This window comes from Phascolarctos cinereus, unplaced genomic scaffold, assembly GCF_003287225.1.
Source record: "Phascolarctos cinereus isolate Bilbo 61053 unplaced genomic scaffold, phaCin_HiC Scaffold_4;HRSCAF=312, whole genome shotgun sequence".
NCBI lineage: Eukaryota > Metazoa > Chordata > Mammalia > Diprotodontia > Phascolarctidae > Phascolarctos > Phascolarctos cinereus.
The window spans coordinates 127162190-127186468 of record NW_027555847.1 but is presented as its reverse complement, the minus strand read 5'-3'; the positions used below and the strand labels follow the sequence as shown (position 1 = coordinate 127186468).

Here is a 24279-nt window from a genome sequence, read left to right as displayed (position 1 = left end):
CTAACGCTGGGATTTGAATACAAGCCTGACAGCAAGAAGTGTTTCTGTTCCACCAGACCAAATTCTCCTCATGGTTAGATCATCAGGTGGGCCCTTCTGCCTCCCAGTTGGTTTATCTCCATTCATTCCCATGGAGCCCCCTTTGGACCTGTTATCTTGAGTATCTCTTAGAACCTGGAAACCTGGCTGGTAGGATTTGGAGGTAACCAAAATAGGACACCCTGGATTAGAATTTCTCTTGGAAATTGGAGAACTTCATGAAAGAAGAGGGCTTTGAAATGGCCTTAGAAGCCACTGTCTCCCAATCTAATATACAATTTGTATAACAACACACAAGTGACTCAAAAGTTTTATTTTAGGAAAAAAAAAGCCTGGAGTCCAAAGGTATTTTGAGAGAATAGTAATTACTGTACATTTCGCAGTGGGGGTGAAGACAGTCTGCTCTACATCACTGGGAGAGTTTTCCCCACATAGAGGTAAGGATATGTATATGTATATTGGTCAAACAGTAGTGCAGTAAGGGTGAAGGGCTTGGGGTGTACCCCCTAGAGGCCTTGTAGGAACTCCCTTAGCTGGGCTGCTCTTGAAGGTTTCTGGTGGCCCCTGACCTGTCCTTTTGGTGAGGCCCAGTCTCCTGCTGGCCCAGCCCCCACCCTCCATTCACACCCAGGTGAGAGCCCAGGAAGGGGAAGCCAGAGCAGCTGGTCTCCCCCCAAGCCTACCTCCACAGGCTTTGAAGCAGGAGGGGGGTGTGAGCTAAAGCTGAAGTGTGAACTGAGTGGGGGTAGGCTTGGCTGAGATGAAGGAGGCCAAAGCAGCCATTTGGTGTGGGAAGGAGATGGCCCCCAAGAGTCACCCAGGCTCCAGAGAGACAGGTTGTTGGGTGCCTCCTCTAACTTAATAGAGGGGCTTGCTGCTAACATCCAGGTAGCCCCCAGGGGCTGCGTAGGGGAGAGGGAAGGGCCCCCCTTGGAGGAAGTGAGGGGCAAAGGCTGATGCTGGAGGTGCTGGGGGATATCCAGGAGCAGAACCCCCATTCCCTGGAGACAGCTCTAGGAAGGGCGCCTGGTAAGATGAAGGACGGGACAGTGGATCTGTAGCCTCTGAGAAGGAAGAGGCCCTGAGAGGCAAGAAGAAAGCCAGGTCAGGAAAAAGATAGTACCAACCTATATTCATGTAAGTTTTTATGTGGTTTACAGAGTTGCTTCCTCACAACAACCTTGTGAGGTAGGGACTGTGAGCATTATCATTTCCATTTTATAGATGGGGAAACTGAGGCTCAGATTTTCCACAATCACATAGTAATAAGAGCTGGGATTTGAACCCAAGTCTTCTGCCTCCAATCCAGAATTCTGTCCAACACACCACCCTGCCTCTGAAGTAGTGCATAGTATTACTGCTGTTTTATAAATGGGGGTGGGAGGTGGGAGAGTGGAGAGAAGCACTATGTAAATGATTAGAAAGAGCACTAAGAAACCGGGTTCAGTTTTCAGCTCTGCCACTTCCAGTTTGTAAAACTTTGGGCACATCATAACCTAAGAGCCTTGATTTCCTCATCTGTAAAATGAGGAACTTTAAGGGGCTTCTAGAGAGCCTAGATTTCTTATCTGCTCTAATCAATGATCCTCGGAAAGGAAAAGTGATTTGTTGAAAATCAGAGAGCTAATGCATAAGTGGTAGGACAGTAATTCAAACCCAGGTCTTTTGATTCTTAATTCCAGATTCTCTACCATGCTGTTTCCCCTCAACCTTCAGATATCATGTATCCTGTCTCACCTGGTGGGAAGGCTACTGGGAGCCCCATGAAAGGCAGCTGGGTGCAGAAGGTAGGCCTCAGCACTGGGCCCTCCACAAGGAGGTGTGGATACCTCAGTGGACGAAGAGGCTTGATCTGGAAGGTCTCCCACCAATGTGGAGTCACAGGGACCTCCAGGACCGTCTTTGATAAAGATAGATAAGAGGTTAGAAAGAGATGGAGGATAGATGAAGGAAGGGGAATGGAGAGAGGTTTCAGGGAAAGGTGAGAGTGGCATACAGTGAGGAAGGAAGCAATCAGCCCCTAATCTCAACCCACCGAGTGTAGAGCACGCTCTTCCCTGCTCTCATCGCCACAGAAATAGCACTTACCACCACCATAGTTCTCCATAATGACAGGCTCTGGTCCCCTCAGCTTCCTCTTAACCCTGGCATCCCGTTCCCTGGAGCCCATGGAAAGGGGATATGTTCAATATCGCCCCCAAATAATTTCCTAAGTCAGCCAGCCGCATGCTCTTCCCACCAGACCCCCCATCCAGGCCCCTAATAATACTCCCACCTCTTACAGTTCCTCCCGTTTTCCCGGAATCCCTTAGCGAAGGGATTAGCTGCAATCTTCAATTGTGTGATCTGGAGGGACATGATTGGAAGGGAAAACCTGGGGTTAATCCAACTGCCCACCCAAGAGAGAACAACCATCCCTCGAGGCTGGTTGTCAAGGCGAATTGAAACCTCTTTCAAGAACCAGAAGGTTTGGGGTGGCCCCAGGGTGTGAGGGAAGTGAGAGGGGAGCCTTACCCGAGGATTCTGGTAGGCTGTTACGGAGATGAATGATGTCTCGGGGAATCGGAAGGAGGCGACCCCACCCCAGTGGCGGCTACAAAGCTGGGCAGCCCGAACCAGATGAAGCCGTGGCTGGTACTTGTGCATCGAGTGAAGGATCAGCTGAAGGCACAGAGGAATGAAAGGGAAATGAGTGGAACAAAGGGGTCCCCTGCTCCCTTGACCTGAAACTCTAATCTCCTGGGATTCACCCAACCCTATGGCACTACAGCCCAACAATACCATCTCCCTCCCTCTGATTCCCCCTGAGAACTGCTCCCTTGTTGCTGCCACCCACTGGAGCCTCACGTGTCCATGTGGATCCAAGGTGTTGTTGGTGAGCTTGACTCGATGGAAGGAGACAGGCTGCCGCATCCAGTGGGCACCGGTGGCAGGGGAGTCTGGGTGGATGTACACTCGGTCTGGGAGGCGTGGCTCCGCCTTGCCACTTGGTTCCCAACGACGGCCTTGCCAACGGTACCGAGCCCCATCCACCGGCACCACATCGAGAAGAAACAAGTAGCGAGCCTCAGGGTCCAGACCAGTCACTGTCACTCGGCAGGCCGGGAACATTCGTCTGGAGGCAGCACAGGGGGAGAAGGCCTGGAGCATCTGAGCAAGGGTAGGGCAGCCAGGGGGGTGGGAATGTTGCTAGGCTGGCCCTCTTTAATTCTGACCACAAGGGGGGGTCGGAATCACAATGGTCAATTGTTGGGGGGCAGGGGAGAAACGACTGGGACAGAGCATGGAACTCAGGACAGTGGGAGAAGAGACCTTGGGGATCTATTCCAACCCTCCGTTTTAGAGAGAAAGGAAGGGCCAGACTTGCTCTTGGACCTCTGTTACTTCATCTTTAAAATTAAGGCATTGGAACAGACGCTCATAGAGTTCTTCCCCTTTTTGTACGTATCATGGGACCCCTATCTATGGCATACTGGTGAAGCCTTAAGGATCTCTAATCAGAATCATGTTCTTAAATGCATGAAATAAAATACACCGTCTTTTTCTCAACCAAATTCAGACTCTGAAATCTATATAGTGATCAGGTGGGGAGGGGCAGTGTCTACAGACCCCAGGTTAAGAACTCATGTTCTGAGGTCCTTTTCCTTTCTAAATCCCAGGCTCCTGGGTTCAAAGGCTCAGGGTGAATTGAGGTCAGAGCCAGAATTAGGACCCAGGTTTCATAAAGCCCCAGTCCGTGGCTCTTTCTGCTACCTTATCCTGCCTCAAACTCAGTTTTCTCTGGGACAGAAGGCAGTGGAGAAAGCTGCTCTCCCTCACATCTTGGCAGTCCTCTTCTTCCCTCCTGGTTCCTCAGTAGGACCAGTAGAGCATGGTATGTAATAAGTACTTAATAAACAGTTGTTGATTGATTGATTGATTTAGGCTTTACCTGCCCAAGAATGGAACATGAAGCCTCCATCTAAATTTTTTTACCTTAGAGAAGAGGAATCACTATACTGCAGTAATTTTTAGCTATAGATGAAGTCTAACCCTGGATTAACCACACCAACTGCCCTCCAACCCAACCACAATGATTTCAAAATTATATATTTTCTATACCAAGGAAAATTGAAGGGAAGTGTGGATGGCTTCACGCAACCCTTTACAGCCCCAAACCAGCTTCTATGGGCAGGCTCAGGCCCCATCTGGGGCTAGATTGTCAATTCAGCACCTTTTGATCCTTGCCTCACCTCCCAGCCTTGGTGATGATCATTTCTGTTCCCACAGAGCTGAACTCTTTCCACAAATCATGGTTCTCCAGGCTTAGGCTGACTCCCGGGAGCAGGCGGGAGGCCTCAGAAGCTGAGGCAGGGGCAGTTGACTCTCCTCCCAAAGGTGGAGGTAATGGAGGCAAGGGTGCTGGGGCAGCCAGAGGCCTGGGAGCAGCCTCCAGCCCTGAGAGAAAGCAGTCTAACTTGGGGGTGTCAAGGTCTAGGGTACAGTGGAAAAAGAGGAGGAGAAAACAATCAGTAAAGGACTGTCCCAATTCATTGTGTCCCTTCCCTTCCCTCTACTTATGTACCATCTCCTAGAACTTCAGAACATTCAATTTGGACTTTAGGGATTATCTGGCTCAACTGCTTCATTTTACATATAAAGAAAATGATGCCCAGAGAAAAAAGAACTGACTTGCCCAAGGTCATACAGCAAATTAGTAGCAGGGCCAAGACAATAAAGACAAGTCTATTGGCTCCCAGGCCAGAGCTCTTTCTACTATAACACTGCTATACCCTCTCCCCTCCCACTCACCCTCCCCCACGACAAAAATCCTTAGTCCTAATGTCGACATCCCTCCCAACTCACCCAGGCCTCTGGGCTCTGTCCTCTCACCTGAGTAACGGTACCCCTCTGACAGCCCTGCTGGAAAACCAAGGTCCCCCCCAGGTTGGGGGGGCCGAAGTCTGTAGCTGGCCCCCAAAGGGGCATAGAGCTCGCGGGGATGGTACATGGGGCCGATCCCAGGCCCCTCCTGTCCTGTCTTGTCTGCTCAGCTCTGAGCCACCCCGCCCAGGTGATGCCCCCTTTATAGCCCTGGGCTCAGCCCCCTTAGCCCCTGCTCACAGCTCCTCCTCCCCCGGGGGCCTTCAAGGCTGGGGGTGCAGGATGTAGGAAAGGGGGGAAAAGTCGGTGTGAGGAGAAGGGGGGCGGCCCATGGGGCCCAGATGGGAATGCCTGGGTCCCCCCCCCTCAATCCCATCTGTCCAACAAGTCAGTCCACCTCCCTCCCCCTCTCCCAGTCCCCTCCAGCCAGCCCGACGGCTTGGCTTCATTAGCCCTGGCCCCCTGCTCCCTAATTACATAATTAACTCCTCGGCCTGATTGATCCTCGGGGACTTGAGCCAGGACAGCAGTTTGGCGCTTCCTGCCAGCTGTTCGGGGTTCCCACGAGGGAACCTGGGACAATCTGGGAGGCGGGGTCACTGGGACTCGGGGCAGGGCTATAGAACTTGGGGGCGGGGCCTCGGGTAAGTAACAGAAGTCTCTGCGAGACCCCGACCCTGGACAGTCGTCTTCCAATTTCTCCCCTTGTACTGGGGTGGGAGGGAGAAACCCCGAGATCCCCGGATAAGAGTGTCCGAAATCTGAACTCAGCAGTCTAGACTGCCACTTCGGGAAGCTCCTTGTGGACCTTCGGGTGACCCCGCAGCCTCCCCAGGACCCGGAGGGCTGCAGGGGCCCCCGGGCTATTCGTTAGCCGCTCCACACCACACTGGACTACGTTACCCAGGAAGAACGGCACATGAGATCTCCGCCCCGCCTTGTTAGGAAGGGCTGGCTCATTGGAACTACAGTTCCCAGGAGGCTTAGCGCAAAAGGAACCTGCGTTCTTGCCTAGAATTCGCGCTGCATTTCTTGGGAGCCGTAGTCTCGACTCCATAGATTCCAAAACACACAACGCAGATGTTAGCCAGATTGGAGATGTTCTACGTGCCATATCACTCTTCTCCCAGAGCCTCTGGTGCTGCTTTTGGGAGATCAAGGCAGATCGAGAGAAAGGGGTAGATCCTGTCCCTGGAGCCTTGACAGTTTTAAAAAAGGACAGGCTGAGGATTAATGGGCAGAAGGCAAGACTAGTAAACCAGTAACATTTCCACAGCGCTTTAAAGCGTTTTCCTCACAACAGCCCTGTGAGGTAGGTAGTGCAAGGAATATCCCCATGTTACAAATAAGTTCAGGATCACCACACAACTAATAAATGTCAGAGATGAGCCTGTCTATATAGTTGAAGGGAGGGAGGGTGAGTTCCTACAGCCTGTTCAAGCTGCTAGAAATGAAAGGAAGTGCTTGCAAATCCACGACTTGGGAGTTGGGGGGGGGGGTGCTTGGGTACAAGAGTTCTTCCCAGAACCCAGAGATTCCAAGAAAGAGAGAGGTGAGTGGTATCTCCGGGAGTTTTATTTACAGATGCTACAGACCATGAAGGGACAAGGAAATCATAGGGAAAGAGTGGCACAGGCTTGAGGTATATAGGCAGGAGGACAAGGAAGCCGGGGAGTTATGTACAACAAAGGGCGTATCTACAGGTGAATCTGGGGTAAGGGAGAGGGTTAAAAATTAGATCCAAACCAGCCAGATCATGGGGGGCTGCAGAACAGGGACATTTCTTCCCCTACCCCCCCCAAAAAAAGTCACAGTGCATGCAATAAAATAATAAAATGTATATACAAGGGCTTGGGGCCATCTCCCAACAAAGCCCTGAGGAGGGAGAATTTGCAGTTCCCCAGGGTCCCTGGAGAGGAAGCAAGTAGTTGTTTCTCCCACCAGTGCCCCTCCTCCAGCAGCCTGGCTGGGGTGGGGGCAGCAGAATCATCTTATCAAGGAGAATATTGGGGCTGAGGTTGGAGGTCAGAGGTCAGTCCCAGCCATTGTCCTTGATCATGTGGTTGAGCTCAATGATGTACTTCCCCTCCTTGTATTTTTGACTGCTCTCAAAGGCCTGTTCCTGGAAGGCAGGAAAGAGTCAGTTGGGGGGGGGGAAGGAGGGGATGGGGATGGGAGGGTGATTGGGGTATTCCTTCTGGAGAGATTGAGGTCAATTTCTGGCTTAACCAAGCTACCAGTTTTCTCACCTGTCAAATGACAGTTGTAATAACCTAAGCTTCCTACCTCACACACTCGGTGTGGTTGTGAGAATCAAATGACATAACAAATGTGAAACAGCTTTGAAAAAGTTCAAGACTATAAAATATTTATTAAAAAAAATAAAAGGGGGAATCTGATAAAGTATCTGAGAGCACTCATGGAAGGGACCTCAGAGATGATCTAGTTTAATCCTCATTTTACATATGAGGAAACAGAGGCCCTGAGAGAGGAAATGACTTGCCCAATGTTACAGTTGCTAAGTGGCAGAGCCATAATGTGAGTCCAGGTCTTCAAACTCCAAACCCACTGCTTTTTACAGAACCTGGGGTCTGACTATTCTTTTAGAACCATGGGAGGGTCACAGGTCACACTCACATATTTCCAGCCCAGGGTGGTCTTGCAGCTCTCACAGTGGATATCAGCCACAGCATGGAGCCCAGTTAGCAGCACTCGCTCTTCAGCTGGCCCGCAACCCACGTTCACCCTGTGGGGTGGGTCACCAGGCTGTCACAAATGAGACTAGTCCCTCAGGGGACTCTGGGCCTCAAACACCACCCCATCCCAAGCTTAGGGCCCAATTTTATGCTATGGCATAATCTAGAGTCTCAAGTCCCAAATAGGTTACAATCCCTCCTGACCCTTCATTGGCCCTGAAACTGCAGCACTACAAGAAAGCACCGATTCAAAGGGGAGGTCACAGGCCACTAGAAGTTGTGAGATTGCCCCAAGAGCCTTCACCCACCAATCTTGAAGGGAATCCCTCCCTTGAAGGGAAGCTCTGATACTCACACAGAGTTGAAGAGGTAGGCACGGCCCTGGCTGCCCTGGAAGGACTGTAGAAAAGGAAAGAGTCAGTTGCTGTCATTTCTGGTGGGCCTCCAATTTCCCTCCCGAGTACAATCCCTGGAACTGAGAGCTTTCCCCAATTCTTGGGCAGGTTACCTTGGAGATGAGGTCATCATGGTTGGCCAGGTGTGCCCGACAGTGGGCACAGCTATACCTTCGGTGACAGTCATCCAGATAAGCTTGGAAGGTTTTGGGCTTAGAGATCCGAACCATGGTGGGGGCTGGGGGCAGTGGCCCCACCCGGGGAGGGGACCACGGTGAGCAAAGGGAGCCCAGAGCCTAGAAGATCATGAAGAAGCATCAGGTCCCTTTCCCTCATCTCCTACCCCAAAGTTCTCTATCTTCTATACACAGTTTATCTTTTCCTCCCAGAACCAAACACATCCCAGTATCTCATATAGCTGGTGTCCGACTTCTCCCCAGAGCTAGGGCTGTCTCAGCTGTTAGACTTGGCTGTTGTCTCTGCCTTCCCTAGAGCCAGGTTACCTCCCTGGGGGAGGAATGTTGCTCAGCCTGGGTTCAGTTAAAGCATCGATTTGACTCACTGCCTTGAGAGACGTCAAGTTGCATCACAGGGGAAACTGAGGCTGGGAGGGGTGACTCAGCCGCCCAGCGCCTTCACCTGGGCCCAGACAATCCAGTGTGCTCTAGAAGCTGGGCCAAAACTCAAGATACGGCAGGGAACCCCAAAAGGGAAGAAGAAGCTGGAAGGGGGCCTCTGGGGTGGAAGTAGTCTTGCTTTGTAAAAACTGCGCAGCTGGGGAGGGGGAGGGGAAGGGGTGCACAGGTCCGGAGCTACTGAGGAGGGCGCCCCAGGAGTCTGGGTCTTTTGATGGGGGGAACTCTGGCCTCAGGGCGGCCCTAGCCTGTCTAGGGAGAGGGAGGGGAAGGGCTGCAGAGGGTGGGCGCCTGGGAGCTCGGGTTTGAGGGCTAGGAGCGCAGGCATCGCTCGAGGGACCCTTGCGTGCTCCAAGGGTGCTGGGCCTCACCTAGGTGCGCGGAGGGGCCCGGTCCTCCGGGGTCTGGGGTCGGGTGGTGGGGCGCTCCGGAGCCGGGGCGCTGTCCCCACGCCCGGGGTTCGCAGCCGCGACTTGTTTACACCGAGACCAGCTGCTGCCGCTGTGAGTTCTCCCCCCCTCCCTCCCTGCACTCTCCCGGCAGCCGCCGTGGCCAATCAGGGCGCTCTATGCAAATGAACGGGGAGCGTCACGCATCCGGGATCGTTCGGGCCCCCTGCCCTCGCCTCTCTCTGGTAGCATCCGAGCCGACGGCTTGTCGCCTCCGGAAATGCGGCGGAGTCTGGGGCTGGGTGAGGGCGGTGGGCGCGTAGGACGCTAAGGACGCCGACCCTCCGAAAACAAAGGGGCTCAGAGTCCGGGCGGGGTTTCGTCGCGCTCCGCCCCCTCGCCTCCCCACCCCGCCGCTGCCGCAGCCGTTCCGGGCGCCCGGCCTCCTCGGTGCGGTAACAAAGTTTCCCTGCCCGCCCCCTAGGCCGGGGAGCCTGCGCTTTGACTGCTCTCGCCCGCGGGTCCTCATCCAGGGCCCGGAGCTGTCGTCCGTCCAGCCTCCGGGACCCTCACCGGGCCGGGGGGCGGCGGCGGAGGCTCCCGAGGGCAGCCCCGCTTTCCCGGAGGCTGGGGCCCCAGGGACAGCCCGGGGCTTGGCCCCGGAAGGAATGTGTTGTCTCGGGTTTCCCGGGGACGCCAGTTGGAAGCCTGGGAGCCCCGCCTCAGGCCGCGAGGTGCCTACGTTAGTCCGAAAAAGCCTCCAGGGGTGGAATTTGGAGGCAGGTGCCCTCCAGGCTTCCCGGCCCCGTGGGACCACTCCCCCCCCCCCATCCCACGTCTCCAGGCTCGGCCTGCCCTCTCGCGGTGTCTCTACCGGGAAGAAAATATTGGTTCCTCGACTGGGTTGAGCCAGAAAGGCTGGGAGTGGCACCAGAAACTACACTTGCTTTGAGGGTCAGGAATGTGGCCAGACCAGAAGCCCAGGACTCTCTCCTCCCTTGCTCATGCCTTCGTCCCCAGCCCCCTCCTCAATAAAGACACTTGACTCAGTAAGAAAACTTTTATTGGGGAATAAGAGATGAAAGGCAGTGGGGAGGGAGAATTGTGCTGGTGAAGGGAAGTGTTTTAAGAAATCTTGAAAACCTGCATAATCTGGTGCAGAGCAAAATCGGCAGAATTAGAGATAACAATATAGGATGATAACAAAATAAAGGAAACCAACACTGAAAAATTTAAAGAATTCTAATCAATGTAGAAGTGTCCAGTTGTGACTTAAGGACACTCAATTCTGAAATATATCTTGCCTCTCGGTAGAGAAATGTTAAACAGAAGGAGGCATACATTTTCAGACATGCCCAAGCAGTCAATACAAATCAACCTTCTGCTTGACTACTAGGGAGATCTTTATTGCTGTGCTGCTGGAGAATCACTGGGAAGTGACAGTGGTGTATATATAAAACAGTTCTTCAACAAAACACTTAAAAGGGAAAAAAATGTAGAGATCCTTGACCCAGTTAGCTCTCTGAGTCACCCGTCTGAGTTGCTCTGGTTAGGTTGCTGGGGATGATTGTCCAGGTAACATCGAAGGGCAGTAGGGTAATCTGTCATGACCCCTGTGGCTCCTAGCCTATAGGCCACTTCAAAATCAGATTCCTCATTAAGGCACCAAAATACCACCTGAAGAGTAGATAAAGTTAGGAAAGTGCTCTGTTCTCTCTTATGTAGGAAATCCTTCTCTGCTTATCTAAATTCCACCCATTCCTTTCCACCTCCTCCATAAAGACTTCAACCTCTCTAAACCCTCTTCTGAACTCCTATAGTATTTCCATCTACCTGTACCACTTGACAATGATAAAATACACTTTTATCTTTTCACGATTGTGACTGTGAACTCCTGGGTGTAGAGACTAGCAGCCATGGTGTGGTAGAACAGTGGACTTTGTAATGAGACCTGGTTTGGAGACTCCAGCTCAAACATTTACTAGATGTATGACTTTGGGCAAGTTATTTTGACCTCTTTAAGTCTTAGGTTCCTAATCCAGCAAAATTGGGATAATAATACTTATACTACCTATCTTACAGAGGTGTTCTGAGGAAAATGCTTTGAAACTGTAAAGCATAATGGTAACTGAAAGTGATTTTTTGCTTCCTTTTTCCCCCTTAGCAACTAACACAGGGCTGAGTAGACATGATGTATTCTGAAATATTTGTTGACAAGTAATAATTAAGCTCACTTGTATCCCTCTTTCTTCAAGATGCCTGATCAGACTTTTCCTCATGATCAGCCTGAGGGAAGAAAGAAGCAATATTGTTAGACAAGGGAGGTCAAGGGGCCCCAGGAATGCCCAACCCACCCTCCTTGCCCATCTCACCTCTTACTTATGGCTGCTAGCAATCTATTCACAGCAGGGCAGGAAGATGGGAAGTAGGTCCTGGATTAACAGATGGAATCAGATCAGCCAATTAGGCCTGGTTTTGAGATACTGCTTAATGTCTTCTTCCTTGGCCCTGTCACTCCATGATTGTAACTCTTTTCATTACTAACAGCAATCACAAAGGAGAGGGGGGAAAGAGATGTCCCAGAGACCCCTTGCCCCTTTGTTTCCTGTGCCCCTGTCCCTTTCCCAAGGCCAGGCCCCACCCTAACAGCCCCATTACCTGTTGATGATGGTGGGCAAGAAGCAAAGCAGGAATCTCTCACGAATGGAGAAGAAGGGCAATAGTCCCCCATAGTACATCAACAGCAACCAAATAACTCGGATCACAGTGAAAGAGGTGGGCATATCTGGGTTCTAGGGGAGCCAGGAGGGCCAGTGCCAGGGCGTAGAGAGAGGAAAGGCAGAGTCAAGGCTTATCTGAAGGTGAATGGCAAGCAGGGCTCTCCAGAGAAGAGGTGCTGAGTTTAAGGGTCAACAGCAGAATGCTTCTGGGATAACCAATACTTACATTAAGTCTAAACCCTGATTATGTCATCTCTATCTTGGGATTCAAGACCCTCTATAATCTGGCCCCAGTGTGATTTCCTAGTTAATAGCCTGGTCTGTGCCCCAAAATATAACACTCCAATCCAGATATGCTAGAGTCTTCAATGTGCCCCCTTCAGATGTCACACTAACTTCCTTTGCTTGGCTCAAAGGAAAAAAGCTTACTTTGCTTTCTCTACCTGGAATGCCCTTCTCTGTCTGTCAAAATAAAATGTTAGAGTAGTAAGAGACTTTCAAGATTCTCTAGTCCAACCCACTCATTTGAATGGATGAGAAAACAGGACCAAAGAAATGACTTTTTACTGTGACCACCTAGCTAGCAAGTTACAAAGTCAGAATTCTAACCCCAAATTTTTCTGACTCCAAGCCACCTTTTAAGGTCCAGCTCAACAAATCCTCACTTGATGAAATCTGCCCTAACCCTCCACCCCACAGATGGCAAAAGTCCTTTATCTATGAGACCTCTCAGGATCCATACATGCTACTGATACCTACCAAAAAAAAAACAAACCAAGCCAAGGAAAGGAATGAAACCTCAGAAGCAGCTGGAGAACAAGCCCAGTGGATCTCATATGCTGTCTCCTGAAGGAGACAGAAGGCCTCTGAAGAGGGTGGGTCTTTACTTTCAGGACTAGCAGATAGCATGGTATTCCAGGGTGATGGGACAGATGGAGGTAGGTAGGGGTTTGGGGCAGTGGAAGAGCAACAGAATATTAGAAAGCGAGACAGACAAGGGGTTCCAGGGCAGAATGGACAACTTACAGCTGCATGGCATTTCTTCATGACAGAGTTCTTTTCAGCTGCCCAGATGGTTATTTCACTTCTGCCAAAGTGCTTGACCAAGGTGGCTATCTGAGGGTGTGGGGGAAAGTCAGAGGGGCTTTCTTGGCTCTTAAATCATCCTCAGTCCCCAGCTCTCCCCATCCAGATATTTTGGGCCTGTACTCCAAAAATCACTAAACTATGCATCCCCTTTGACCTAAAGAATATATTCGAGATGTACCAAAAGGAGGTCAAAGACACAGGGAAAGAACCCATATATACAGAAATGCTGGTAATAGCACTTTTGTCGTAACAGAAAGCTAAAAACAAAGTAGATGTCTATCAACTGGGCAATGGCTGAACAAATTGTGGGATATAAGTATTCTATTCTTGTGAGACAGTTGTCTGGCATTATGGAGTCTTTCTTGGGAGTACATAGGGTTCCCCACTCTTCAGTTTTTCTTCCCCTGCCCCACCAAGTACCTTCAGCCCCTCAGCCTTACCTTGTTAATGAGCTTCTCATCCTCCACTTTCACTTCCAAAGACACAGGTGTTTGGGGGAACCTCTGGAAAACATCTTCTAGCCGAATCATCTTTCGGTCTGATCCTTGTGCAAACTGGCCTAGAGTCAATGGAGAGGACAAAGGAGGTAGAGAAGAGATTGGAGGTCAGAAAGGAGATCAGAGATCACTAAAGATACTGAAGATTTGAGAGGGGAATGTGAAAGAAAAGAATAAAGGCCATGGTAAAAGGGAAGGTTGAGGTCACAGAAAATCAGATATATGTCTATGAAGGAGGGCAGGGTGTAAAGGCTCCCTCTTTCCCATCACACAGACTAAGGAACCTGAGCTTGCTTATTTCTCCCTCCCTTCCCTATGGCAGCTCCCAGGGAAGGTCAGGGGTCATGGTTAACTTTCACAGTAACTTGTCCCCAATCCAAAGCCCCTCTATATCTCACCTGGGGAGAAGTACACTTCCAATTCCTCCCTGTAAAGAGGCAGGTCCTGGGGGGAGCGTAGAAGAGAAAGGGTTGATATCATGGGGGGAACCAGGATGGCAGAGAATGAAGGGGCAAAGATTTTAGGGATCTTGGGGGTGTGTGTGGGGGTGTGTGTGTGTGTGTGTGTGTGTGTGTGTGTGTGTGTGTGTGTGTGTGTGTGTGTGTAGGGGGGATTAAGGAGATTCTGGGGGAAGACTGGAAAGTGGGGAAAGATTTAAGGAAACCTCCACCTCATAGTCCACATCCTGAATATTCTTGTTTAGGCCAGATTGTCGAAAGAGGTTCTCATCATGGGAGACAACAACTTGGCCATCCCTGGTTAGCTGGCAGTCCAGCTCAAAGAGGTCTGATCGCTGGGCCATGGAGCTGTGAGAATAAAAGGTACACCTGGTCACTTCTGACCCAATACCTGTGAGGCATGCGGGCCTAGGAAGGAAACACTAGGATCAGAAATCAAAGTTGAGGAACAGACTCACTTCTCAAGGGCCTCCATGGTATTCTCAAGCCGTTCCCCAGAACCTGTGTTAAGGGATGGGACATAAGCCTGGGCTCTCTTCTTCAGTTCCTGTTTTTCTTTCAATCTCATTCCATTCCTCTGCACCTCCTTGTTCTCTCTGTCCCTCTAATCAGTACCTGGTCTCTCCTTTTTCCATGCCACTCCTCCATCCTCCTAATTTCTTCTTTTCCATTCCCTAGAACCTGTTTCTTCTTTCTCCAGTTCCATTCCATTCCCAAATACTTGTCTGTTCTCACTAGTCCTAGCCTTTTCCCCAATCCATTCCCCAGCAGTATCCCCTACCCAATCCCATCCCTTTGAATCTGTCTCCCTGCCCTAATCCTCTGTCTCTTCTCCTCCCTAATTCTATCTCATCCACCCTTTACAGTGGTGTCACACTCAAAACAGAGAAGGATCCCTGGTAGCCACATACTAACAATTTTAATCTTTTACTGACAATTATAATCATTCATTCCATTTCCTCCACACACCCCAGAACCTTTCATCTTTCTCCAAGCCTCCCCTTCCATTCTTGTCTCCTGGTCCCAAACTCATTGCTGTCTATCCCTTGGAAGCAATGTCCTCACCCCCTCTGTGGGCAGCAAGTTGGCATCGGAAGGCAGGGTTCCGGGTGACATGGAGCAGCCGGGGCCATCGGAGGAAGAGCAGGGATAGTAGAGTATAGCCCCCCAGGGCAGGGAGGGCATAGTAGAGAAAGGAGCTCATGGAAGAAGCTGATATCGGAGGATGAGGTATGAGGGTCTCCTGCTCCTTGCAGGCTGAGCTTCCACTTGGCTGCCTCTCCAGCTCCTTTTCTGGCTGTAGAAGGCTCCCTCTGAGGCAGAAGGCTACCTCTGCCTCTGCTTCTGCAGCTCTACCACGCCCCTAGGACCTGCTGAGCCTGCCTCTGGCAGGAGGCCCAGCCGGTAGGGCAGGAGCCAGGGCGGGACATCCAGGGACCTGGACAGCCCCAGGCCATGTCCCCACCCCCCACCAGCCTTAGGCTGCTTTCCATCCCTAGGGACAGAGCAGAACAGGAACAGGAAAGCCCACTCTAGCACCCCTGCTGGCGCCCCTTGCTGATCTAAAGGCCACTTCTGTCTCCCAGCTAGGAGTGCTGAGAGCTCCCTTCCCCCTCTTCCCTGGGTGCCCAGGGCTAGGGTGAACCCATTGCCCTCCAGGCAGTCATGAGGTGTGGGAGCATATGGGAAACCCCTGAATCACCCCCATTCCAGTTAGACAGGAAATGGAAAGGGTGAGAAGAGAGTGGGGATTTAATGAGGAAAATGACCCCACTCTTCTTTTGGTAGTCCCCTACATGTACCTTTGGCTCTTCCAAACTCTTCCACCTCCCCTACCCCACCCCAGGTCCAACCTAGAGCCATTCAAGTATGCTGGAGGTGGGGGAAAGGAGTCATCTGGTTAGCTGAGGTCAAAGAGCTCTGGAGTTGGGTAGGGCTGAAGCTGTTTCCTTTTAAGCACTCTCAACCTCCTCACCACCCCACACCCTCCAGAAATGCCCTAGGGCCAGTCTACCCCAAGGAAGGTCCAGAAGGTGATGTTGATGAAGCCCTGAGGAGATGGCAGCAAAGACAGACACAGAGGCAGGGGATTCTGATACACATCTATATATTTATATATTAGATACAGATGCTGGGAGACGGTAGTAGGGCCTCCCCCTATCATACCGCAGGGTTGGCTGGCCAGCCCTTCCCTCCCACACACACTCACACACACACAAGCAGCAGGGGCATCCCTTCCAGGAAGGGTGAAGGGGCAATGGGGTTAAACGTGGCAGCTTCAGGGGCATAGCCCAGGGTCTGAAGGAAGGACCCCAGTTCCTCCTCCAGACCTTTTCCTTTCTCCTCAATCTGAAAACTAGCCCTTGAGAATCAGGAATGTTCCACAGAGGTTAGAGAAGATCTGGGGGAGGTATCAATCATGTGAAAGAGCCAGAACCCTTCTAACTCGCTCCCCACTCACCCCCACCAAACACATTCTTCAAGGTGCCTTGTAGGGATTAAAAGGCTGAGAAGCAGCACTAGCCCTTGAGAAAAGGAGCATGTGAAAGGCCTGGGGCAAAGCAGTCTTGGGCTCCCTAGGCCAGACTGAAGTGGGGAGGGGAGTGAAGGCTTTTGGGGCAGTGGTGAGCTAGCCAGGGGAGCAAAGGTTTGGTCCAGAACCCCCAGCTGCAGAAGGGGCCATGGTTTCTGCCTGAAGTAAAGGGGATGAAAGGCTGTCTCTGAGATAAAGCATGTTAGGACAGAGGGGCCCAGACACCCCCACACACACACCCATCCGTCCCCTGCCTGGAATGGGGGAGCCAGGGTGTGAGTGGCATCCAGTTTCAAACAGTCCAGCAGGAAAAGAGGCAGGTGGAATTCAGACTCTGGATGGAAAAAGAGAGGCCAAGACCCAAATTCAGAGATTTATGAAGAGGGAAAAGGAACCTGAGATCAAAAGATCATAGGAAAGAGGCAGGGAACTGATTAGCCAAAGGTGGCTGAATACTTGGTCTGAATAATAGGGGTCAGGGAAGGTTGGCTTGGGCCTTAGGGCATGTGTGGGCATGTTAGCCTCCTCACCAAATATTTATATCCCCTTCCTTGGGCTGAAGGAGCCAAGAAGTGTGGTTGTACCACTATTATTCAGACTGGAAGAAAAGGGATTACTGAAGGGATGCCCCTTTGGTGCAAAGGCCACTCCAGACAATCTCTTTCTGGAAGCTACTTTGCAGTTCCAAACTCCTAGGAGCCCAAGGAACGTAGACTGGAGGTACCCTGAAGGGAGAACCCCAATCCCTATTGGGACAGACTGAGTAACAGGAGAGAGGTTGATAGGGGGACCCAAGCAAACTTAGCCCCAGGAAACCCTGGCTTTTCCATCCCATAGGGCTAGACGGACACAGGAGGGGTGATTAAGGTAGAAAAGCCCAGTGGAAGGAGGCGGGGAGGAGAGGGGTGGGTCTCGCCGGGGAAAGCAAACCTAGGACAACAGGTAGAGATGTAAAGGTACACTGGAGTCGGTGTTTATTTAGAGAAGTGTGTAGGTACGGGTTTGTGGACACATGGGGTGGAGAAGGAAATGTATTTGTACACATACAGGGTGCGTACACGCAGGCCTTTGTGTCCCAGGTGTCTGTAGGTGTGTGTTCACATACCTCACGTTCATGGTAATGGGGCCGTAGGTGGGCGCTCACACACAGGACGTGTGCAGGGGTATAAGCGCACAAATGGATCAGAAGCACTTACCAGGTCCTCATGAGGAGAGGGTCCCAGTCTCAGGGGGCTCCTGGGGCTCCAGGCTGGAATCGGGCTGTCTCTTGGAAGATGAGCTCCTTCAGCCGTTCCTTTGGCAGGTCATCCAGCTCCATGTCAAAGGTAAAGGGTTCTTCTGCCACCGGCTAGGAAAAGAAAGGGCAGGGGGAGATCAAAGTCAGAGGCCTCAGAGAGGCATCCATCCGAGAACTCTGCCTTTTCCCACCCTCCCGGCCCCTGGTCCTACCTCATCAGTTGGATCATAGTACTGTTCCAAATAGGGATGGGCCAGGGCATCCTCCACCGTGATTCGCTTGTTGGGATTAAAGGTCAACATCCGGTCCAGCAAGTCCAGGGCTGGGTGAGGTCATAGGTCAGAGGCATGGACCCCACAAATCGTTGCCTCATGGGGCAGGGTGGGCATGAGGGATGGGGAGGAGGGAAAGGTATACTAGATATTTTTCTTTCCCCCCCCCCCCCGCTTTTAAGAGCCCCTTTAAATTTAGATAATGGAACTGGGGACGCAAACTCTATTGGTCAGGGAGAGACCCACCACCAAAGCTGGTTTCCTTTAGTTAGTGGAACTAGGATATGGATATTCCCCCACCTCTACCCTGCTCCCCTATGTGGACTGAAATTCTAATCCTATACTGCCCCCAACCTCAAGTCCTCTCCACAGCCAAATTTTCCCACTCTTCTTATTTATGAGTTATCTATCCCATTTCTTTCCCTCCCCCTCACCTTTGGGGTCTGCTTTGGGAAACAGCTTGACCCAGGGCACCTTAGGCTTGGATGGAAGGGACTGCAGGTAGTTCCGAGCCTTCATGTTGATGATACAGTTCAAATCATCCTGGGATGGAGAACCCAGGATACCTGGGAACAAAGGAAAGTTCACAACAAGACATGAGAAGGAAATCAAAGAAACAAGGGGATTACTGCTGATATTCATCTTCCCAAGGCAACTAGCTCAGAAGGAACTTATCCTAACTAATAAAGAGAACCTGAATAGTCTAGAAGCTGAAAACCAGAACATCCTTGCTCTAGCAAACAGTACTAAACTCCCTCTAGGGAAGACATAGAAAGAGCACTGGATTTGGAGTCGTAAGACCTGGGTTTGAAGCATGGCTCTGCTATTTACTAGCTGTGTGACCTTGTATAAGTCATGTTACCTCCTTGGGATTTTGGCTCCTTACCTGTTTAAAAAAAAAAGGAAGCTGGACTGGATGATATCTAAGTCCTATGATACCCTTCCTTAGCCAACCCACTCTGAAAATGCCTCCCCTCCCCCATCCTAGCTGTTAGCTCACAGGGCCCCTACCAATTCACCTTGTCAGCCTACCCTTCACCCCCACCCCTCCACCGCCTGTTCACCTAGAATGTGGTTCAGCTGGTCCAGGTAGTGCTTCCCAGGGAAGATGGGTCGATTGGAGAGCATTTCTGCGAGGATACAGCCCACAGACCAGATATCGATGGACTTGGTATAGCCCTGATATGGGGGGAAATAATAGGTAGCCACGGGGTTATCCCAAACAGGCAGCTTCTCTGACCAGCTCTAGAACCTGTACTCCTACTCCTTCCTTCCAACCCCTCTGCCCCAGCAGGGCCCACTGAAGGTAAAGGGACTCTCAAATGAGCTTTGGTGCCCCTGTCATTACCTCTCTGGGTTAGCAGAACTGGTACTTGCTGACAGAGTTGGCCAATTCCTCTTTCCTGTCCTTACCATATAAACACCCATAACTGTAACTTGAGATCAGGAGATATGAAAATAACCCATCCTCTTCATAGCGCTCTGGATAAAAGTTTCACCTATGACCACCGAACAGTCTCAGTGTCCCCTTTTTATGGCTTCTCACACCTCTCCTCCAGTACCCTCACTTGGAAGCGGAACAGACTTTCTGAAAGGTCTGGGGATGGCTTCACCTCCTCACCTTGGAATTGAGCATGATCTCTGGTGCTCTGTACCATCGGGTAGCCACATACTCTGTCAGAAAGCCTGTGTGATCATGCTCAGGGTCAGCAATTCGGGCCAGGCCAAAGTCACAGATCTTGGAGAAAAAAACAAAAACCACTTCATTTTCAGTCAATGGTGTCCTATCATTTGTACATAAAGTACAAATTTATTAGATTCACATTCAATGCCATTATCTGTCCCCAACTCAGCTTATTTCTCATTGTTCTCCAATACAAACTTTCAACTCCAAACAAATGGTCCTATTTACTGTCCCCTAAACATGCCTTTTGTAGTCTTCCTCCATGCTTTTGTGTATTCTCCCTGCTTATAATTCTTTCCTGGGGTAATGACCTAAATGTTAACTTTTCAAGGCCCGTGTTGCCTCCTCTCATTACTAATGTGAACTTATCTCTATCAACAACTTTAAGAGTATTTACTGTCTGAAATGGCTAATGTTTCCCAAACTAATATGACCAAAGAATATTTCTGAAATTGAAATATGCTGACAGAACCCATGAATACTGGTTAGGGAACATGAACTACATCAGGAATAAAGGAGGCTGAGAAAAATCTGGAACAAAACAAAGGAAATTAAAACTATTTTTATCCCTCCTTCCCCTAATTGCTACATAAAATAAGTATTTATTGCTATAGACATAACCTCATTTAATATTTTAGAATATAAGAATAAAAGCTTTTTTCCACAGGAAGTCTATTCACCAGTTTTTTATTAGGCATGTATTTTGTGTGTCTCATCCTGTCTTCCCAAACAGATTAAGTTTATGGAGGACCATATCATATCTCTTTTCATCCTCTGCTAGCAAAAGATCGTAAACATAATAGGTATTTGATATGTGTAGAAGATAATGATGAAAAAATGAACTGTCAGGTAAGAGTCAGCGTGGAAGAACCATTTGGGGAGAGAGGAAAGACCTTAGGGTCACATATAATGACAAGCAGCTTAGAGGATGTGCTCCTTGACACAGAGGTTGCAAGTGGTATCCATCAAGTGCATATGAGGTAGAGTGAGTTGAAGGAAGAGAAGTGATGGTTTCTAACCTCTGCTTTCTCACCTTGAGGTCACAAGTGGTGTTAATGAGCAGGTTGGAGGGTTTGAGATCCCGATGGAGCACATTGGCCGAGTGGATATATTTGAGGCCTCTTAGGATTTGGTACAGGAAGTAGCAGACATGGTCATTACTCAGCTGCTGGCTCTTGAGCAGCTTATACAAGTCTGTTTCCATCAGGTCCTGAACAATATAGCTGAGGAAGCCATGGAGGAGTTCCCCCCCACTCCAACCAAGAAGTGGGGGAACCGACAGGAACTAGGGTTAAGGAGAACAATAGGCTGATGCTATAGTCAATAACCCAGTCAAGCCAACCGGAGGGCCCCTTCATCTAGTATTTTTCTGCCATTCTTTAGAATGGCCCGGTCCCCACTGAACAGTTACTTTTACAGTACAAATCTATACACATAGGGAATTGTGGGAGGAAGAGCAGTGACAGGGTTTCACTTGAAGTTGAGAACTGGAAAGGGCTAAGTTGAGGGAGGAAATGAAGGCAGGAAAACTGAAAAAGACAGCAGAGAGGAAAAAGGGAATGACAATACTCTCCAAAAACTAGACAAGGTCTAAGGATCTTCCTGTTGGGGAGGTAACTTGGGTGGGGCTTTAAGGGATAAAGTTCAAGAGAAGATGGCTGCTATAAGCCCCCATCTGTTTGACAGGAGTAAAAGGAGGGGTTGGCAGGAAAATAATAGGCACTGTATAGAAGGTTTATGTGGGGTTTCACAGGCTCTGTTTTGGAGACTCACTGAGAGAGTCAGTCTACAAACATTAAATAAACCTTGACTCTGTGCAGAGGCTTGGCCAAGGTCTCAGAATCTCTAAATATTAACAGCTGGGAGGAACTTCAGAGATCATCTAGTTTAATATCTCATTTTATAAGAAAGTAAAGCCCAGAAAAGGGAAATGACCTGCCCAAGATGGGTTTAAAATCTGGATCTACTAATTTATAGGAGTAGTTAAATGGCACAATGGATAGAGCGCTGGGCCTGAAGACACAAGACTACTTGGGTTCAAATCTGGCCTCAGACATTTACTTGCTGTGTGACCCTAGGCAAGTCACTTAACCCTGTTTGCCTTAGTTTCCTCATCTGAAAAATGAGCTGGAGAAGGAAATGGCAAACCACTCCGGTATCTCTGCCAAGAAAATGCCAAAAGAAGTCTTGAAGAATTAGACGTGACTGAAACAACTGAACAACAACACTAATTCATAATCCCATTCATTTTCCCCTATGCCATATTCCCTCTTTTCTCCTACTGGGGGATGGAGGAAAAAGTAGAGAACAGGGAAGGGAAAAAAGGCCTTGTAGAGCCTGATCCCAGAGCCAGGGTTGGATAAAGGGGTTAAGGATACACATCCCTCATGGCCTCCAGCGTGGGTGCTCGAAGGATGTCACGGATGCCAATGACATTTTCATGGTGGCAACGAAGCAGGATCTGAATCTCCCGTAGAGTGCGCTGGCAATATGTCTGGTGCTCAAATGGGCTGATCTTTTTGATGGCTACTCGGGCCTTCCGCACATGGTCAAAGGCAGAGCTGTTGGGGCAGAGATCCATCCTGGATCACAGCTGGAGGAGAGCTGTGCCCCAGGGAAGACAAAATGCTGACAGAATTGGGGGGGGTTGGTTTGGAGGAGCAGTAGAGCCTAGAGATTAGGGGCATATCTGCACAGCAAACTGAGAGCCTAGGCCACTGAGCTCCACCCAGGCCTTGGGGTAGGGGGGTGGGAAGAGGGAGGGGAGGAGGAGGTAGGGGGATGGGGGGGTCAAGGGAAGAACTCTGACCAGGCAGTAAACAATGCTGTCTCCTTCCTGCCACTAGCTCCTGAAGCCTCCTGGGAGTGGGCTGGGGACCTGCCAATCCAAGCTCTGACTTCACTCCAGAAAGAAAAGACCACTGACTCTCCTCCTCCCCACCCCTCAACCTAAAACTCCAGCTGTTAGGACCCCTCACCTCTCTTTCTATTGTGGGGCTGTCAGACATACCCAGAAGTCCAAAAGGGGGATGAAGAGGGTAAGGAGAAAATAGGAAATGAAGAGAAAATGGGTCAGGAAGTCCTCAAGCCAGGCCTCCTGGGAGTAAATAAGGAGATGGGGCCTAGAAGGAAGGGTATGAAAGGGCCTCAGGAGGTGGGAGTTGAAGAGAGCATATGTAAGGATTGAGAAAGGGTGTGAGAATGGAGGAAATTGATCTAGATTAGGTCTAGGTCTCCAGGCCTGTTCCACTGAAGGGGAAGGGCTGGAGCAGAAGGTGATGTCCAGAGGAACGCAGCAGAAAGATACGGGCACATTGTACCTTCTCTCAGATGACCCAGCCCAGCCCCACACCACAAGCCTCCCCTCACCCCAAGTCTGTAGGTAACTCATGCCTCCCCACCCAGATTCCCCTTCTCCAAGACTTCCCCAACTTCTCTAGGAACCAGCCCCTTCCCAATCTCCCTCCAATGGTCCAGTGCCCCCTCCCCATCCTAGGAACCTCCCCAGGGCCCCCTCCCCCTCCCTCAGCACATCCCTGGAGATCCCCTCCCTTCCTAAAAACCACCTCAGGACCCCCTCCCCCTCCCTCAGAACATCCCCAAAGCCCCGTTCTCTTCCTCTGAACGCCCCCCCCTTCTCCCCTTCCCTCCCTCCGAACATCCCTGGACACATTCTCTACCCTTAGAACATCCCCGGAGCCCCCTCCTCTCCCTCGGAACATTCTCTTCTCGCCCCTGCCCCATCCCTCTTCCCTCCTTCAGAACATCCCTAGAAGCCCCTCCCCTAAGAACATCCCTAGAGACCCCTCCCCTTCCTCAGATCGTACCCTGGGGCCCCTCCCTTCCCAGAGAATATCCCTGGAGACCCCTCCCCTTCTTCGGAACTTCCCCAGGGCCCTCTCCCCTCCCTGAACATCCCGGGAGCCCCTTCCCCTTTCTCACAACTCCGGAGCCCCTTCCCCTGGCCCCAGTCCCATACCTGACCATGCCGTACGCCCCCTCCCCAATGTACTGCAGCTCTGTGTAGCGCGGTCCCACGTCAAACGGCTGGCCCTTTACCATCTCCACCTTACCCGGGACCCCCGGACCGGACCCGTCAACTCCCTGGGGCTCCCCGCCCCCTCCCCCCTCAGCCGCCACCGCCGCCGCCATCTCCACTCCCCTCCCTCCCCGCGGCTCCGCCCGGGGGTCCCGCCTAGGCGCGCGCCGGCCCCGCCCCCGTGTCGTCACCCCGCTACGCAGGCCCCGCCCCCCAGCTTCAGCCAGCCCCTGGCTCTGGGCTTTAGCGCATGCAGACTGGGCGCCTGCGCTTGCGCGGCCTGTGCCCTGCCCACGCGCGGGCCACCTCCCCCAACCCCCCCCACCGCAGGCCTGAGGCCTCTGGAAGCAAAGTCCAAGGCTTGGTAGCCCACGCCCTGGGCTGGGAAGCCGGATCCCGGGCTCTCAGTGGGAGCTCCCAACTCGGCCTCGGGCACGTCGGCCTGTCTTTATGTCTTCCGGGCCTCGGTTTCGTTGTCTCTTCCTGGTGAGGGGCTTGGGGCCGGGTCCTCCGCGGCAGTAAAGCCCATTCACCACCACTGCGAGGCCGAGGCCGAGCCTGCGATCGGAGGCGTTCGGTGCTTTGCCCAAAGGCACATTTAGGCCGTCACCTGGAGAGCTATGGAAAGAGCCTGAGGAGCTCTCTTGTTCTGTGAAGTTGGGGTGCAATCAAAGGGCCGCCCTTGAGGACCTAGAGGCCCACTTGTGTTTTCGAGGCCGCAGGTTCCCCACCC

General features: G+C 51.2%; 4 protein-coding genes across 5 annotated transcripts; all 4 read right to left on the bottom strand.

The window, feature by feature from the left end:
- Window positions 1-333: 333 nt before the first annotated feature.
- TBX6 (T-box transcription factor 6) lies at window positions 334-5317 on the bottom strand. Of its 2 annotated transcripts, none has more exons than XM_021006636.2 (8): window positions 4885-5317; window positions 4272-4512; window positions 2887-3154; window positions 2554-2700; window positions 2315-2385; window positions 2128-2198; window positions 1777-1939; window positions 334-1120 (listed from the first exon to the last, which is right to left on the bottom strand). In XM_021006636.2, the coding sequence occupies exons 1-8, from the start codon at window positions 5027-5029 to the stop codon at window positions 898-900; spliced, it is 1329 nt and encodes a 442-aa protein (XP_020862295.1). In that variant the 5' UTR covers window positions 5030-5317; the 3' UTR covers window positions 334-897. The 2 variants fall into 2 exon arrangements, with proteins under 2 accessions (XP_020862295.1, XP_020862296.1); XM_021006637.2 differs by having other exon boundaries at window positions 4912-5316.
- Window positions 5318-6459: 1142 nt separating this feature from the next.
- YPEL3 (yippee like 3) lies at window positions 6460-9120 on the bottom strand. Its single transcript, XM_021006645.2, has 5 exons — window positions 9000-9120; window positions 8107-8289; window positions 7954-7997; window positions 7540-7648; window positions 6460-7024 (listed from the first exon to the last, which is right to left on the bottom strand). The coding sequence occupies exons 2-5, from the start codon at window positions 8221-8223 to the stop codon at window positions 6935-6937; spliced, it is 360 nt and encodes a 119-aa protein (XP_020862304.1). The 5' UTR covers window positions 8224-8289; window positions 9000-9120; the 3' UTR covers window positions 6460-6934.
- A 943-nt stretch (window positions 9121-10063) lies between these two features.
- Window positions 10064-15774, bottom strand: GDPD3 (glycerophosphodiester phosphodiesterase domain containing 3). The gene is made up of 10 exons (XM_021006642.2): window positions 14847-15774; window positions 14240-14282; window positions 13994-14129; window positions 13722-13767; window positions 13267-13385; window positions 12764-12853; window positions 11676-11809; window positions 11390-11449; window positions 11252-11303; window positions 10064-10694 (listed from the first exon to the last, which is right to left on the bottom strand). Exons 1-10 carry the CDS (start codon window positions 14983-14985, stop codon window positions 10545-10547), a joined length of 969 nt encoding a protein of 322 aa, XP_020862301.1. The 5' UTR covers window positions 14986-15774; the 3' UTR covers window positions 10064-10544.
- A 97-nt stretch (window positions 15775-15871) lies between these two features.
- MAPK3 (mitogen-activated protein kinase 3) lies at window positions 15872-23687 on the bottom strand. Its single transcript, XM_021006638.2, has 9 exons — window positions 23487-23687; window positions 21886-22068; window positions 20541-20730; window positions 19445-19561; window positions 18888-19002; window positions 18258-18389; window positions 17764-17873; window positions 17511-17662; window positions 15872-16648 (listed from the first exon to the last, which is right to left on the bottom strand). Exons 1-8 carry the CDS (start codon window positions 23657-23659, stop codon window positions 17540-17542), a joined length of 1143 nt encoding a protein of 380 aa, XP_020862297.1. The 5' UTR covers window positions 23660-23687; the 3' UTR covers window positions 15872-16648; window positions 17511-17539.
- Between the last annotated feature and the right edge of the window lie 592 nt (window positions 23688-24279).